This window comes from Castor canadensis, chromosome 19, assembly GCF_047511655.1.
Source record: "Castor canadensis chromosome 19, mCasCan1.hap1v2, whole genome shotgun sequence".
NCBI classification, from domain to species: Eukaryota; Metazoa; Chordata; class Mammalia; order Rodentia; family Castoridae; genus Castor; species Castor canadensis.
The window spans coordinates 43,073,570-43,090,058 of record NC_133404.1 but is presented as its reverse complement, the minus strand read 5'-3'; the positions used below and the strand labels follow the sequence as shown (position 1 = coordinate 43,090,058).

Sequence of the window (16,489 nt, the reverse complement as noted above, 5' to 3'; positions counted from 1 at the left end):
AGAGAGCTATGGGGCTGAGACTGAAGGGTGGTGTGGCTTTGCCAGGACTTGGAGGCAGAGGAGGTGCAAGTCCAGGCACTTACACTTCAGAGAGCAGGACCCTAGTGGTGGTGGACAGGGGCTGTCCAGGGCACAGCAGCCGGTCTCTGAGGGTCTGGGGTGCTATACTCTGGGGCTGGGAAGCCAGGGAAGAACTTGTAAGGCAGTATAAATAGTTTATTTTGAGTTCACATAGTTCTTGGTACACAAAATAAATTTCACTTAAATATTCAAAGTAACTCAGTTTATTCTGATTACTGCTAAAATAGTGTCTACCTTCAAACCTTTAAAGATGAGAAGCCACTATGCCAGTCAGAAGTCTCAGAGGTGCTGTGAGAGACCATGGGTTTCTCTACTCCTCTGCTTTCCTCCCCAGTTCAATCAGCTGCAGTGGCTCCCACTGCATCTTCTGTACCCACCTGCCATCTTTTGAGGTGTCATGTGGCCCATCCACCTCATGAGACCTGGGAGGAGCCTAATGGTCCCACTCACCAGCACTCTGTTCATCACTGTCCTCTGAGTCAGCAGACACGGTCTTGATTCTCTGCAGCGCTGCCTTGATTCTCCTCTCCAGGTCGCTGGCTGGCTTGCTGCTGGGGCCCACGCCCGCACCTGCGTCTGGGTGGACTTTCTTCAGTCTGACACCCTGCCTTATGGCAGCCAAGATTTGCTCGTTAACTGAGGATCGGGGTGGGGGCACAGAGGGGGCTTCAGCTTTCCGGAGAGGGCTTCTGCCCTGCCGTAAGGAGGCCAGTACTTCATCCATAGACCCTGAAATTGAGCAGACAGAGCAAGTCCCATCAAGTGCCAGGCTGGCAGAACATTACGGTACCAGAGCTGCAGAAATGCTGCCAAGTTAACATCACAGCTGAAGCAGTGTCACCCTCCCACTAAACAAACGCTGTGACTACCTGCCTGACAGATGGGCGACCCACTACCTCCGGTCCACTCTCTTCTTCACATCCATAGCAACTAAAGGCACAGCCTCACCTACAGAGCTGGGTGCCTGGGCTGGAATGACTTAGATCCCTCCAAACTCTCTTCTCCGGTTCTTCCCACCTACAAAATGTGTACCCTGCTCATTTTTAATTTCAGGATGAGTAAGCCGTGACTCATTCTGTGACAATGAAGCGAGTGGCTTCCACACACAAAGGCTTAAAGTGACGTTCTCACCAGTACATAGCTCAATGAACGAGAGGGTGGCCCTGGCACATTTTCTGGATGTGGTGTGTTTAATTCCACCTACATTTCCCTGAGGTGGTTACACGCTCTATTTTTGAGGGTGTAAAGTACTGTCAAAATACAAATTAGCTCAAGAGTTTCGGGACACTGGTGAGGAGAAGCTGTTTTTCACTTTGGCACCTTGAGACCATGAGTGGGTAAAATCTTTCTTCACCTGTTGGAGCCAGGGGTAACACTGTGGCCACTAGCTTAGCCTTCCAGGTGAGCTTTCAGGATTAATAGCAATCTCTACTTGGGGACTGACAGGCCGAAGTATGGCTAACAGGGCTGTTTCACTTTGGCTTAAAACTGATTTCAGTTTCCTTATGGGAATGAGACATTTCATCAAGGATATTTTCTGGTTCTAATTCACACTTTCTTATTCTCTTCTGTGCATTACACCTGAGTTGGGCCAGGCATGGTGGTACTTTCTGTAATCCCAGCACTCAAGAGGCTGAGGCAGGACTGCAAGTTTCAGGCCAGCCTGGGCTAACTAGTGAATCCCTATCTGAAAAAACAAAAGCCCTGGGCTGGGAACAGGTACCTACAAAGATCTGGCCATATCCAAATAGGATCCGTGTGGGCACAAGCTCTCAGCTCCCATCCACGTGGCTGTTTGGTCTCCACCCAGAGTGCAGGCATTTTCACTTGTACTGGTTCTGGGTGCAGTGAGACCCTGACCTCAGCAAAACAGGAAGTCACATCACTCCCCATGCCTATCAAGTGGCCCTGTGTATCTAGATGGAACTGCTCAAGCAAGTGCACACAGCATTTTACTAGGATTTTTCTAAAACACATACACACACCAAAAACAGTAGGCTCCAAGTCTTGGCAGGCTTAGGCCAGTCTTCTCCGTAGTCAGTGTCTGAAGCCAGCATTAGAATTATAGGACTCATTAAGCAAGCATTCGAATTTATTATGTACTTACACTTGCAGAAAGGGACCCACTTTTGTTTTTCTAAGTTACTCTGTAAGAACAGCCTTCTAGACATTGGCTAACACTCCTCTATAGTAATTTCAGCAATGCTCTTAAAATGCAACAATTTAATTGTATAAAGGACTCAAAGATGCAACAGTAAGCTTAATCTAAAGCCAACAGCAGAAATCAGTGCACACTCAGGTCTTAAGGAAATGAAAGACTAATGGTTTAACAGCTTCAGAAATCCGAGCCACACCATCAGTGAGTTGACAGGTTTCTCTCAGGCTGAGTTATCATTTGTCAAACTCAGGTGGGAGCTGTACTAAGTCTGGAATAAAAAAGTAATACTTAAAGCAACAAATATCAGGGTATTTTAAGCATAGAGAACTCTGGTAAAAGATTTTGCTTTTCAGATGATGCCTTCTAAAACCAGGTTTCAACACCTGAACAATCCATGGATTACCTGGGCACCGAGAACTTTCCAAGTAACCACGTGGTCTTTCAGCAGACGACTCGCACACCAGAGAACACGGTTGGTCTTCGGTTACTGAAGTATTGGGGCCCGTGTTCTCAGGAGTGGCAGGCTGAGACGAGGACAGAGCGGGGAGAGGAGGTGGCGGGGGTGGTGGCAGCAGTGGGGGTGGAGGAGGAGGCGGGGGTGGTGGTGGCAGAAACACTTCCTCACTGGATTTAGAATGTGCCTGGTCACCAGCTAGAAGAGCAACGTGATCAGGGACATTTCCTTGGCAGTCCTGGTGATCAGGGGCGTTCTCGTTGCCGACTGTGGGGAAGGGAGCAGTTCTAGTTTGCCTAGGGGACGTCTGTTGGGAAGGTCCCCCTGGCCGGCTTGGATCCACAGGTCCTGAGTGAGGGCTTCTTGGTACAGATTTAGCTGGGCTTCTCTGAAAGTGAAAAACTGTTGAAACATCTGCCACAAACGCTGAAACCATCTACAAATAAATGTATACATAATCTGTGTGGTCATACATTGTCTGACTCACAAAGTGGTACAGCCGCCCTCGCCACTAAACTTATTTTCATGTGTTAAAAAATAAGCACTTCACTGCATGCTGGTAGCTACGCCTATAATCGCAGCTACTCAGGAGGCAGAGATCAGGAAGATCGTGGTTTGAAGCAACTTGGGCAAACAGTTCTCGAGACCCTAGCTCAAGAAATCCATCACAAGAAAGGGCTGGTGGAGTGGCTCAAGGTGAAGGCCCTAAGTTAAAACCCCAGTACTGCAAAAAAATAAACAGTTATATCCTTTGATCAATCATAGCCTGAGGTAGGAGGACTGAGTTCGAGGCCAGCCTGGGCTACCTATTTGAGACAGTCCCCAAAACAAAACAAAACCAAAAAAACCACCAGTTCTTTTTTGTGAATTTTGAAACACTGATGCTCTAATTTTTGGTTCTTTATTATTATATCAAAAACGATAGTGTTTTTATTTCATGTTCTGAGTTATCTGTTCACAATACTTTCTACTCTTCTCCTCGGTTAGATCATACTCATTCATTTCCTCAGAAAAAGCAGGTGCGGTGACTATTTCTAGAACTTACCCCTTTGTATGCTCTTAATCGCTGGAGTGTTTTTTGCCGCTCTTGGCTTATCCACTCCTTTTTCTTTTGCTCCTCTTCTTTTATTTTGTCTCTTTTCTGTATTTAAAAAGACACATATTTGTAAACTGTCATCTGTGTCTTGATAAAGAAGGGGCTGTCCCCCACCGTACCCAGCCTGTGTGGGCCCAGCTCCAGGATGAGCAGAGCGAGGCTGAGGACTGTGGGTCAAGGCAGGGAGGCTCCACTTCCCACAGTCACAGCACTCACCATCTGAGCGCGATGATGCTCCTGAAAATTCCTGATGCTTTCTTGAGCCTGCTGCAGTCTGAGCCGGTGATTTTCTTTGCACTGATCCTGGTGAAATAATGCAGATCAGCTACAGGGCTTGGCTGTAGCACAAGCCATGAAAGCCATGAAAAAGAAAGCACTGCAGCTGTGTCCATGTGCGGTGTTCCCATTCCACACACCCTGGTGGCTCGTGGGACGAGGTGACTCAGTGGCTGTTCCCAGGAGTCATCTGTCCCAGCAGGTGAAGTGTCCTAACAGTCATTTAAGGTGACTGTTTTAAGGACATTTCTCCATGTTAAAAATACTAGTTACATTTCCAAACACCTACACCAACATAGCCAACCTACAAAAACCTGAGAAAGGTTGAAAACGGCCTTCTCTGTGCTTAACCGCTGCCCACAGCCCTCAGGGTAGGGACAGAAGTGACAACACTGATGTTTGTCAGGTTTCGGCCGAGCCTCAAAGCCTATTAATCATGAGCTGTGTATTACTGCGATTTTCCTCCTCACAGATGAGCAAACTGACCCTAAGACACTTGAGAAATTTGCCTACAGTCTCAGGGCTGCCAAGTGGCCAAACTGTGATTTCAACCGAAGCTGGACGCTGCCGCCCAATCTCAACTCTCCCTGTTGACCCCGGTGCCTTCCAGAACTTGGTAGCAAAAGCCGCTAACTGGGGCAGGGGAGGGGACGATGGCCCAAGTCTGGCTAAGGGAAGGCAGGTGGAGGCCGCTCTCCTCTCACCACAGTTGCCTGGTGCCAGGAATGCTGAAGGCCACTGCCCATGTGCCAATCAATGGGTTCTCTGCAGCTGCAAGTGCCTGAGCAACTGCACACACCTGACCAGCACTCCTGAACCCAGAGCTACAGGTCTTAAACACAGGCCTGCAGAGCACGCATTCTGCAAAGGCTTTTTTAATACTTGTATTTGCACGGCAGCTAGAAGCTACAGTTCTCCTGTTTTTTATTTCAATAAACATGAGCAGCTACGTGAAATACAGGAGCTTCTTTTTTCTGTTGGGAAAAAAATCTCTTACTGTGTCATCTTTTTATATAATCATACAGTTTAAAATTAAGGAAAAAAAAAAAAGTGTTATTCCGAGTGAGGTTAGCCTGGCCCAAAAGACCAAAAATCGTATGTTCTCCCTCATATGTGGACATTAGATCAAGGGCAAACACAACAAGGGGATTGGACTCTGAGCACATGATAAAAGCGAGAGCACACAAGGGAGGGGTGAGGATAGGTAAGACATCTAAAAAATTAGCTAGCATTTGTTGCCCTCAACGCAGAGAAACTAAAGCAGATACCTTAAAAGCAACTGAGGCTAATAGGAGAAGGGGACCAGGAACTAGAGAAAAGGTGAGATCAAGAAGAATTAACCTAGAAGGTAACACACACGCACAGGAAATTAATGTGAGTCAACTCCCTGTATAGCTATCCTTATCTCAACCAGCAAAAACCCTTGTTCCTTCCTATTACTGCTTATACTCTCTCTACAACAAAATTAGAAATAAGGGCAAAATAGTTTCTGCTGGGTAGCGAGGGGGTGGGGGGAAGAGGGAGGGGGCAGGGGGGTGAAGGAGGGGGTGGAGGAAGGGGGGAGAAATGACCCAAACTCTGTATGCACATATGAATAAAAGAAAAAAAAATGTACAAAAAAAAAAGTGTCAGGTATGGTGGATACCCGTAATCCCAGCCCTGAGGAGACTGAGCAGGAGAATGGAGAGTTTGACATTGGCCTAGGCTACATAGGGAAACCCTGTCTCAAAGAAAAAAGACAAGAAGCCACTACCCAGTGGTTAATGAGGTCAGAAATGAGCTGAGTGTTGTATCTGTGATTTATTCTTTATAATCCATAATTTACAATAAAATATACTTTAGAGTTTGCTATATAGTTGATTCTTATTTTCTACTACTGTGAATTTAAAGGTGTCTGTGTACGCAGTGGGAATCCAATAAACAACTGTTGATTGAATTATGGATTATGATACATGCTTATGCTTGAATCCCAAGAGAAAACATTTTTTAAGACTATTTCAAAGTCTGTTCAGCTCTAGCCAGTGCTACATATACACTCAGATATACACCAAAGCCGTCAATCACAGTGTGGCAAAGGCCTCATTCTCAGAGCGCAGCCCACCTGTCTGCTCCTGAGCTGGGCTCTCCTGGTGCAGATCCTGCCTCGCTTGGCCTCCAGATGCCGCCGCTGCTGGCTGAGCTCCCTCACCTCAGTGCTCCCACCATCCTGCAGCTTCACCACCTCTTCAATGACCTTCAGTTCTTCTGGACTTTCACATGGGTCGTAATAGACAACTTCATCCTGTTTCTCTAAAAACATAGCAACCATCTTCCAAACATGTCTTACTACACAAAATATGGTTCACGTCTGTAATCGTAGCTACTTGGGAGGCAGAAACCAGGAGGATTAAGGCTGGAGGCCAGCGCAGGCAAACAGTTCACGAAACTCTCTCTCTAAAACAACCAGAGTAAAATGGACTGGAGGTGTGACTCAAGTGTAGAGCGCCTGCTTTGTGAGTGTGAAGCCCTCCAGTACTGCCAAAAAGAGGAACAAGTTTTAAGTGTTAGGGCAGGGAGGGTCACTTACATTACACTCCCACCAGCTGGGAACCACCACACGCTCACACACACGCTCACACACCACACGTATCAACAGCGTCTAACAGAACATCTGGTGACCGTGCGGGCGATACAATTTCAGTGGCGACACAGTACTCTCTCTAATGTAAGCATCCTCATTTGATAATGTTCCAGTGTTGCGTTTTTGCTGTCGCTGTGATGAGCTCTGCATGTAAATGTGCCAATCTCTGCTTCTTAGCAGACGATGTGCTCTCCAGAAAAAAACTTCTACCAGGAGCACACCGTAAAGGTGCCTTATTGATATTTAATCTTGATTATGTACAGTTTTTTTTTTTAAATGCTTACTATAACAAACTTAAGCACTACTGAGCTGCACCTCAGGAACCACACCTGCGCTGCGTCCCATTCCCAGAGGAAAACGTCACGGATAACTTGCCATGCGCCCTTCCACGTTAACTTCTTTTAATAGAAATTTTTTCTAAATATATAAAATGCCTATAACTTGGAACTACTACAAAAAAAAAAACTGAGTTTTCAGAACTAAACTAAATGTTCAGGATCTACATGAAGAAACAAACTTGGAGAAGCTTCAGGGAAGAAAAGATGTAAGTGGAGACCTACCATGATCTTGGGAGAAGGCTCAAAACTGCAAGGACGGCAGCTCTCCCCAAGTAAGCTCTAATTTTAAGCACAATCCCAATCAAAACTCCAGTGAGTTTGTTTGGTTTAAACTTGCCAAAGTGATTGTAAAGTGCATCTGAAAGAATAAAGAGGTGAGACAGTCAGGAGTGTCAGAGAGGTAGGTGACAAGGGGACTGAGGTGCAGGACCAGGACCACCACAGAGCCATTCAAAGCAGAGGGGAAAGTGTTTCCAAACTGGAGATTGGGACTGCCTGCAACTTGGGGAGAAACATTCAATTCCTACAAACAACTGAGTAATGTCCTTAAAATGGAAAGCAAATATCCCAAAGAAAAATGGGCCATTCATAAAGTAGTTTGTGTGGCCAGTGAACACACAAAACCGTGCTCAGCATCGCGTGTAATGGGAATCAGAAGGCACCACGTTTTTCTATCAAGTCTGCAAACATTTCAAAGGATGGCCTGAGTGCAGGAAAACAGCTCTGCCACCTTCTGCTAATGGGAGGGTCCTGTGTAGCACGAAATTTAGAAACCAGAAATAACACAGGTGTCAGGAAAGTGTCCCTCAACTGACTCTCCTAGTGCTTTTTTTAACACATATTAAAATGTAAGATTCCCATTGCCTTGACCCAGTAATTCAATCTGTACAAATTTATTTCAAGGAATTAGTCTGTCCCATGCACAAGAACACATGTAAAGGAACACTCTCTAGTACACTGCTGTTCATGACAGTAAAAAACTAGAAATCACAGTATAATCTATAAAATGGAGTACTATGCAGCCATTAAAATTGTTGACGTTTTTATTACTAAAATGGGAAAATGGTTATGTATAACGTGAAAAAAAGATTACTGAACAGGGTATATAGTTTTGGGGTTTTTTTTATGGTACTGGGGTTTGAACTCAGGACCTCATACTTGCTAAGTAGGCGCTCTACCATGTGATCCACTCCATCAGCCCATTTTTGTGATGGGTGTTTTCAAGATAGGGTCTCTTGAACTATTTTCAGGGCTGGCCTCTAATACAATCCTCTTGACCTCTGCCTCCCGAGTAGCTGGGATTACAGGCATGGGCCACTGGTGCCCAGCTATAGTTTTGTTTTGAAAACTGACAGATACTCATTTATAAACATCTACCATAGAAAAAAGCTACAAAGTCATACAATGAACTATTGCTGCTGAGTACGTCTAAATGATGGGCTGGCTGTCCTTTGTTTTGCTAATTTTAGCAATGAACATATTATTTGAATAATAAAAATTCTGAAGGGAAAATGAGATTTCGGTGGATGTTATCAGTAATTTACAGTAACTGATGCATGGTCTGTGTTCTCAAATGCGCAAACATTTCAGTCTTACGCATAAACATGTCTTACCTTTTATAAGTCTTTTAATAGAGTCCAACTGTGTAGTAAGAAGTATCTCTTCATTTCTTAGTATCTCAAATTTAACCTCATATAGTTCCAGCTGATTTTCATAGTACTGCATTTCTATCTCATCTACAGTATCTGTTTCTTTCTCTTGTTCTGGAAGGTCTTCTACCTGTTTTCACAGGGAAAATGGATAAATTGAAAATAATTAGTACACTAAAAGCAAACTTTAGAAGCTATCTTCTATTCCTTGCTTAGCACTAAATGTAAAAAAGCAAACAGAGAAGAAACATGTTTCCATCTCACTAGTGACACAAAAATGCCTACTCAGTGTTCATTAAAATACTTTACCTCACCAGGCGCCATGGCTCACACGTATAATCCTAGCTACTCAGGAGGCACAGATCAGGAGGACTGGGGTTCAAGGTCAACCCAGGCAAATAGTTTGTGAGACCCTATCTTGAAAAAACCCATCATACAAAACAGCTGGTGGAGTGGCTCAAGTGGTAGAGTGCCTGGCGAGAGTGAGGCTGAGTTCAAACTCCAGTGCCACTACTATACATACATAAATATATACATATATACATACTTTATCTCATCCCTGAAATGTGAAAATAGTCAGAGGAAGTACGTGGCAATGAGGCACTGCTATGGATGAATTGTCTGCTAAAGCCCTAGCCCCCCATGTGGTGGTACTGGAGGTGGGGCCTTTGAGGGGATGAGGTTACATGAAATCAGGAGAGTGCGCCCTCACAGCGGGACTGGTGCCCATACTAGTGGTCTCTCTCTCCATGGACACACTGAGGAGAGGCCAGGCGAGCACATAGCAAGAAGGCACTGTCTGTAAGCCAGGAAGAGGCCTCAGTACACACTAAATCTGATAGCTCCTTCATCTTGGACATCAGCCTCGAGTTCTGTGAGAATCAAACATCCATTGCGGCCACCCAGTCTACAGTATTTCCTTATCACAACCTGATCTGACAAGACAGGTATTCACACTATCCTGCTTTAAAGTCTGAAGACTACAGGAAACAAGTTAAGTGACTCTGCTCCTGGATGAAGATCCTCTTTGATTATGAAAGACATACTGAATCTGGGGATGGAGCTCTGTGGTAGGACACTGCCTGGTGTTCTGAGACCATGTCCAGGCCCTAGCACCACCAAAAAGATTATAATTATTGCTGACCTGGATTTTAATGCAAATTATTCACTTCAGTCCTGAGCTCAATGTTATTATGAAGTGAGTCCTACAATATAATATTTCAAAACCATCTTGACCAGAGGGAGACTTTCTGGCTAACTTTCCATGGTCTCTAAGGTCTTATCCAGGGCTGGAGGAGTGGCTCAAGCAGTAAGAGGGCCTGCCTAGCAACTGTGAGGCCCTGAGTTCAAACCCCAGTGCTGCCCAAAAAAAAGAAGTTAAAAAGTCTTTTCCAATTCAAATGGCCAAAAAACACATGAAAAAATGCTATCTTTGGCCATAAAGGAAATGCAAATCAAAACCACACTAAGATTCCACCTCACCCCTGTTAGAATAGCCATCATCAAAAACACCACCAACATGTGTTGGTGAGGATGTGGGGAAAAAGGAACCCTGGTACACTGCTGATGGGAATGCAAGCTAGTACAACCACTCTCCAAATTCAAAAAAAATTTGGAGACTTCTTAAAATCTAAACATAGATCTGCCATATGATCCAGCAACCCCACTCTAGGGATATACCCAAAGGAATGTAACACAGGTTACTCCAGAGGGACCTGCATACCCATGTTTATTGCACTGCTATTCACAATAGCCAAGTTATAGAAACAACCAAGATGCCCCACTAATGATGAATGGATCAAGAAAATGTGGTACTTGTACACAGTGGAATTTTACTCAGCCATGAAGAAGAATGAAATCTTATCATTTGCAAGTAAATGGATGGAACTGGAGAACATCATTCTGAGGGAAGTCAGTCAAGCTCAGAAGACCAAAAATCGTATGATCTCCCTCATATGTGGACTTTAGATCTAGGGCAAATGCAGCAACGTGGTTGGACTTGGATCACATGATAAAGGGAGAGCACATCCGGGAGATATGGGGATAGGTAGAAAACCCAAAACATGAAAGCGTTTGATGTCCCCACTCCAGAGGAGCTAATACAGAAACCTTAAAGCGACAGAGGTTATCACGAGAAGGGGATCAGGAACCAGTGTCAAGATCAGCTAGAGATGAATCAACATGGGTCATAACACGTGTACACGAAAGCAATGTTAGGAATCTCTCTGTATAGCTGTCCTTAGCTCAACTAGCAAAAACACTTTGTCTTCCTTATTATGCTTGTGTCTTTTCTCCAACAAAATTAAAGATAAGGGCAGAGCAGATTCTGCCTGGAAGTGAGGGGGGGGAGGGGGGTAGGGTGTGGGGGAGGGGGCCAGGGTGGAGAAATGACCCAAACAATGTATGCACACATTAGTAAATGAATAAAAAAAAATTATCTTCCACCAGAACAGGAGGTTAACAGTGAGGAAAGGAAGCTCAGTAACAATGCCTTCAAAAAAGGAAGCTATGTACAATTACTTATTTGTAAAGCAGTTACGTTCACCTTTCTTACCTTTCTCTGAATTTCAGCTCTTTTGTGATTTAAACACAGCTCCTTGGCTCTCATGAGCTGCAGGGTCTCTCGAGCTAACATGAGCTTGAGTCTTTCTAACCTGGGAGTGGCTGTGGCCCAGGCAGCCTGGCCAAATCTCTTCCCATCCTGTTCCATTTGTTTCTGCATTCCTATTGGATTATAATAAATAAAAAAATAAAATTAGAACCCATTAAAAAAGGGCAGGATTGTGGATGCCAGTGACTTACACCTGTAATCCTAGCTACTCAGGAAGCAGAGATCAGGATTGCAGTTCGAAGCCAACCCAGGGAAATAGTTCAAAAGACCCTATTTCTGTAATACCCAACACATAAAAGGACTAGTGGAGCAGCTCAAATGGTAGAGCACCTGCTTAGGAAGTGTAAGGCCCCAAGTTCAAACCCCAGAACAAAAAGAATAATTTGATTATCACAAATACATAGTCAGTGATATAACACTGTAGGCGTTCCATTTTCAAAAGCATAGTAATTACTCATGATCTTGCTAGTTAGGACGACTGCATCTTATGTGTTGGTACACATATGTCCAGACTACTACTGTGTCTCGCTAGATAAACAAGCTTAGACAGTTTGACCTCCCCCCCCCAAAAAAAGTCATTCTGCTTCACATCTAGCTTGCTTTGCTTAACATACTGGGAGCTCTCACCATTCATTTAAAAAGACAGAACTGAGCTATGTACTTTTACCCTGAGTGTATTATGTCTTAGCAAACTGTCTGACAGGCACAGAGTTGTTTCCTATTTGGGGCTATTACAACCAGGATTTAAGATAAAGCCCCTCCGTGGTCCAACCCCTCATGTCTTGCCAGCACCTCCCTCCCACATACTCCGCACTCTATGATCAGCCCACCAGCTTTCTTCAACTTCCTTCTCTTGGCCAAGCTCCCTCAAGCCAAAGAGCCTTGGCAAATGCGATTCCTCCCCACCTTCCTGCCCTCTCAACTTCCACGCATCCTCCGGTATCGGGCGAGCACTGCTTCTCAGATCACCCATCACAACTCACGTTCTCCTAGGTTCTTGGAGTCTCAGGCTTCTCCTCCCGCTGCTACTGACCCTGTGCCACGTGGATACACAATGGCTTCTCACCCCTCAGCAGTGGCTTTTCACACTTTTCCTTCTACTGAATCCCAGCACCCCAAATACACAGTCCCTGGTGCTTAAAGGCACTCTAACATCTTTGGAATAAAAGGCGAATTTAATTACCACCTGCTAATGCTTTTACTGTTTCCTTGAAATAATTCACAGTGAGATCCTGAATAGAGACAACAGCTTCTTCAGCCTGTCTGCTCCATTCTCTGGCTTCCTTCTGCAAGGCAGCTACTCTCTTAGGACCCAGCTCATCCTCATCCAGGGACTTCTAACAAGAGAAGAGGTAACAGTAATGTCGCATCATCTGAACTGAAAGGAAACAGGCCCTGTGGGCTGTTTTAACAGCTTTTATCACTACTGCTCAGCCCTGCAGCAGCCTCTCAATGAGCAGGAAGGGGCTAAGCTGGACGCTGGGGCACTGAGGAGGAACAGCTGCTTTCATGCTGAGTTTCTGAGGTGACTTTCCCTACAGGATGCCTTTGCAGTCCTCTACTAACAACGAAGCATGGCGGTTTAAATGTGGCCTGTGTTGCTGAGCACTGAAATGTCAGCTTTCAGGGGACATGTCAAGTACCACAACACAAAATTCAGATTGAACCGTAAAGGTGACTAAAGAGTTGGGCACGATGGCTCACAGGGAGGCAGAGATTCGGAAGATCAGAATTGGGGGGTGGAATACTGGAGAGACCCCATAAGAAACAAACTAGGCAAGGCAGTGCGTGCCTGTCTTCCCAGCTACAGGGAGGCATAAATGGGTTAAATAGGAGGATCCTGTTCCAGGTCTGTAGGGCATAAACACAAGACCCTGTTCAAAAATAACGAGTAAAAAAGGGGCTTGGGGGTGTGGCACAAGTGAAAATGCACCCGCCTAGCAAGTGGAAGGCCCTGAGTTCAAATCCCATACTGCCAAAAGGTGACTAAAGAATAATAGATAGTAAATCTAATAGACAGTAAATCTGATACAGTATAAATGCAAGGAAACATACCAGAACATCAAGCTTACATAAAGTTGCAACTTCCCGCACATCCCTGAATGGCTGCAGTAAACACTGGTAGAACGCAGTTGCCTTGGTGACTAACTCCTGATACGCCTCATCCTCCTCTTGGTAAACCTTCATTAAAGCTACCATGGTGGTGGCTTCTTGATGTTCTTGAAGAATCTAGAGGGCAAATGTAAATAAAGCTCGAGTCTGCACATTAGTTATGAAATCATACCAAATGACACTAAAAAAACCAAATGTTCCCAACTTTAATTTTAAGTGTTGATTAATATGAAAACGTTACTGTCCTCCATCTAAACAATGGTGAAGTTCCTCCCGGCAGGATGTTACTGTGTTCTGAAGACTGTTTGGTGTTAGGATGACCTTTGCAATATTAATCAGGGGAAAGCAGAGCACAAACTTTAACCTCAACCAGGCTCTAAGTGCACAGAGAAAAGGACCCAGAGAGACAGCCAACATTAAGAGCAGTTGCCCTTATTTTTCATGACACTGCTGCGTGACTTTTCTGGCTGTAGAGCTTTGGTGAGGCTGTGCTCCGTTTTTAAACGCTCACAAGACATTCTAGAGTTGTCATCAAGTACTTCCCCAGCAAGTCGGCCTGCTGATGTCCCAGGTCAACAAGAAGTTTTCTTACCTCCAGAAAAAGAAAAATAAAAGCAAATGATAGTATGAATAGTTTTGTGAGCAAATATTCTTGGTTCCTTTTTTTTTTTGGCCAGGACTAGGGTTTGAACTCACTAGGCAGGCGCTCTACCACTTGAGCCATTCTGCCAGACCAAACAAATATATTCTTAAATTCTTTCTACTTAATTTTTACCCAGCTAATAGAGAAATGTTTATAGCTATTCAGGAGGCAGAAATCAGGAGGACTGCGGTTCAAGGCCAGCCTTAGCAAATAGTTCGAGAGACCCTATCTCCAAAAAAAACCCTTTACAAAAAAGGACTGGTGGAGTGGCTCAAGGTATAGGACCTGAGTTCAAATCCCAGCCCACAAAAAAAGGTAAGAGTAATAGTTAAATGGGAAAAAAATGAATGGCTTCTTGACCAATGTTAAAACTGATGGCAAACTAATACTTTTCAGCATTTTTTTTTCCACTTTATTGGAATATTAAGTTTTCAACTCTAATGATCTCCAGGTTTCAATGGAATCTATTATAATATATTCTTTTTCAACCCCATTTTTAAAAAAAATTTTTATTGTTTTATTATTCATATGTGCATACAAGGCTTGGGTCATTTCTCCCCCTGCCCCCACCCCCTCAGCATTAATTCTTAATCAGGAAAAAATCCAGTGTCAAAACATTCAGCTTAATTTTGTGCATCACAGCAATACTAACAGCAGGTCTAATTCTGGGACTGTTTTCCTATCTAAAGTATTAAGGTTAAACACACTTTCCTGGCCTGGGCACGTCTTACATTTCCACCCTCCGCCAGGTGAGTTACAGAAATGTGAACAACCCTAGTACTGTGACCCTCTGGATGGACGTTACGGCCTGTCCAGTGATAACAGCAAAGGCAGAGACCATGTCCAGCACACAGGACAGAGTTCGGAGGTCTGCTGGGCTTGGTAGATCCTTGCTAAATCCCGTTTCCTCCTAGACCTTTTTGTGAGCGTGCGTCCCCTCCCCATAACTGCTTCTGTAAGTTCACCATTCAAATAATGAATTGCTGTGTCTGGAAGCCATTCACACAGACGCACAGCTCACTTCCTGGGGCTTTTTGCTTACTACTTAAGAAAAAACAAAAACCCACCCCGTAACCCTAGCTATTTGGGAGGCTGAGATGGGGGATGTGTGTGTGGTGCTGGAGGGGGAGATCGAGGTTCGAGGCCAGCCCGGGCAAACAGTTCTCCAAAATAAGCATAGCACAATGGACTGGAGGTGTAGCTCAAGGGATAGAGCGCCTGCTTTGTAAATGCAAAGCCCTGAGTTCAAACCCCAAAAAAACAAAACACCTACCTTCCTTCTCTGCTCGGATCCTGCCTGGGGCACCTAGGACGGCGCCCACTGAGCCCAAGCTAGGTCTGGGGTGTTTTCACTTTTGCTTTCACTGTGTGCGGACTTCCCCATGGCAACATCCGGGCTCTGCCAGCATCTTTGGGTCCAAGGTTAAAGGGTCTAGTCCGGCTCCCCCCACAGCCCGGTGCCACCCGGCCCCCACTCTCCCCGGCCCGCACACCTGCTGCAGCCGCGCGCCCGCCGCCGCCCGCCGCGCGCGCAGGGCTCGGGCCCGGAAGTCTCGCGAGCTTTCGCAGTCGGCCGGGCCGCCGCCGCCGGCCGCCGCCGGGAAGAGCGCGTCGCGCACCGCGGCCCCGCCGCAGCCGCCGGCCGCCTCGCCCAGGTAGCGCTCCAGCTGCCCGCACAGCTCCCGCAGCGCCGCCTCGCCCGGCTCCGCGCGCGGCCACAGCAGCGCCCACAGCCCGCGGCCCAGGCCCCAGGCCCCGCCGCGCGCCGCGTCCAGCTCGGCCGGCAGCGGCGGGAAGCAGCGCTCCAGGGGCGGCCACAGCGCCGCCAGCTGCCGGTGCGCGCCCCGGAGCCCGGCGGCCGACAGCAGCCCGGCCCAGCTGGGCGGGGGCGCGAGGGGCTCCGCCTCGGCCTCGGGTTCGAGTCCCGGCCCCGGACGGCTCCCCTCGCGCCGCCAGCGCTGCCGCTGCGCCGTGCGGTCGTGACAGGTCACGGCGAACTGGCCCTCCGCCTCGTTCCAGGCCACGAGGAAGCGCAGCTGGTGCCGCTCGGGCTTCGCGAACAGGTCTTCGCGGACCGGCACCCAGCCCTCCAGGCTGTCGGGCTGCTCGTCCTCCATGGCCGCCGGCGGTTAGCGGCCCGAGGCCTCGGCTCGCCCCGGCCGGGTCTCCCCGCACCTCCCGCGGCCTTGGGACCTTCCCGACCGGGACATTTTTCGCAAGCCTCTAAGCGCGTCAGCGACGTGATTGGCCGGCTGCGCAGTGCGAGTCTTCCAGGATTGGCTGAGTTTTAGAAGGGCGGGTCCGTCACAGCCAATAAAAAGGAGTTCCCGGAAGCCACTCTCGCAACCTCACTGTCAGTGCGGGAAGCGCCCGTCTTGCGTCATCCTCTCCACCTTTGCACCTACTTCAGACGTTGGGAAGGCATTTGTGAAACTGCCGTGTAATTGTCTT

The 16,489-nt window shown here is 46.6% G+C and overlaps 1 protein-coding gene across 1 annotated transcript; it reads right to left on the bottom strand.

The window, feature by feature from the left end:
* Positions 1-268: 268 nt before the first annotated feature.
* Positions 269-16,306, bottom strand: LOC109682961 (WASP homolog-associated protein with actin, membranes and microtubules). The gene is made up of 10 exons (XM_074061550.1): positions 15,532-16,306; positions 13,339-13,512; positions 12,470-12,620; positions 11,227-11,396; positions 8,637-8,802; positions 6,167-6,354; positions 4,006-4,092; positions 3,739-3,834; positions 2,643-3,081; positions 269-810 (listed from the first exon to the last, which is right to left on the bottom strand). Exons 1-10 carry the CDS (start codon positions 16,153-16,155, stop codon positions 515-517), a joined length of 2,391 nt encoding a protein of 796 aa, XP_073917651.1. The 5' UTR covers positions 16,156-16,306; the 3' UTR covers positions 269-514.
* Positions 16,307-16,489: the final 183 nt, after the last annotated feature.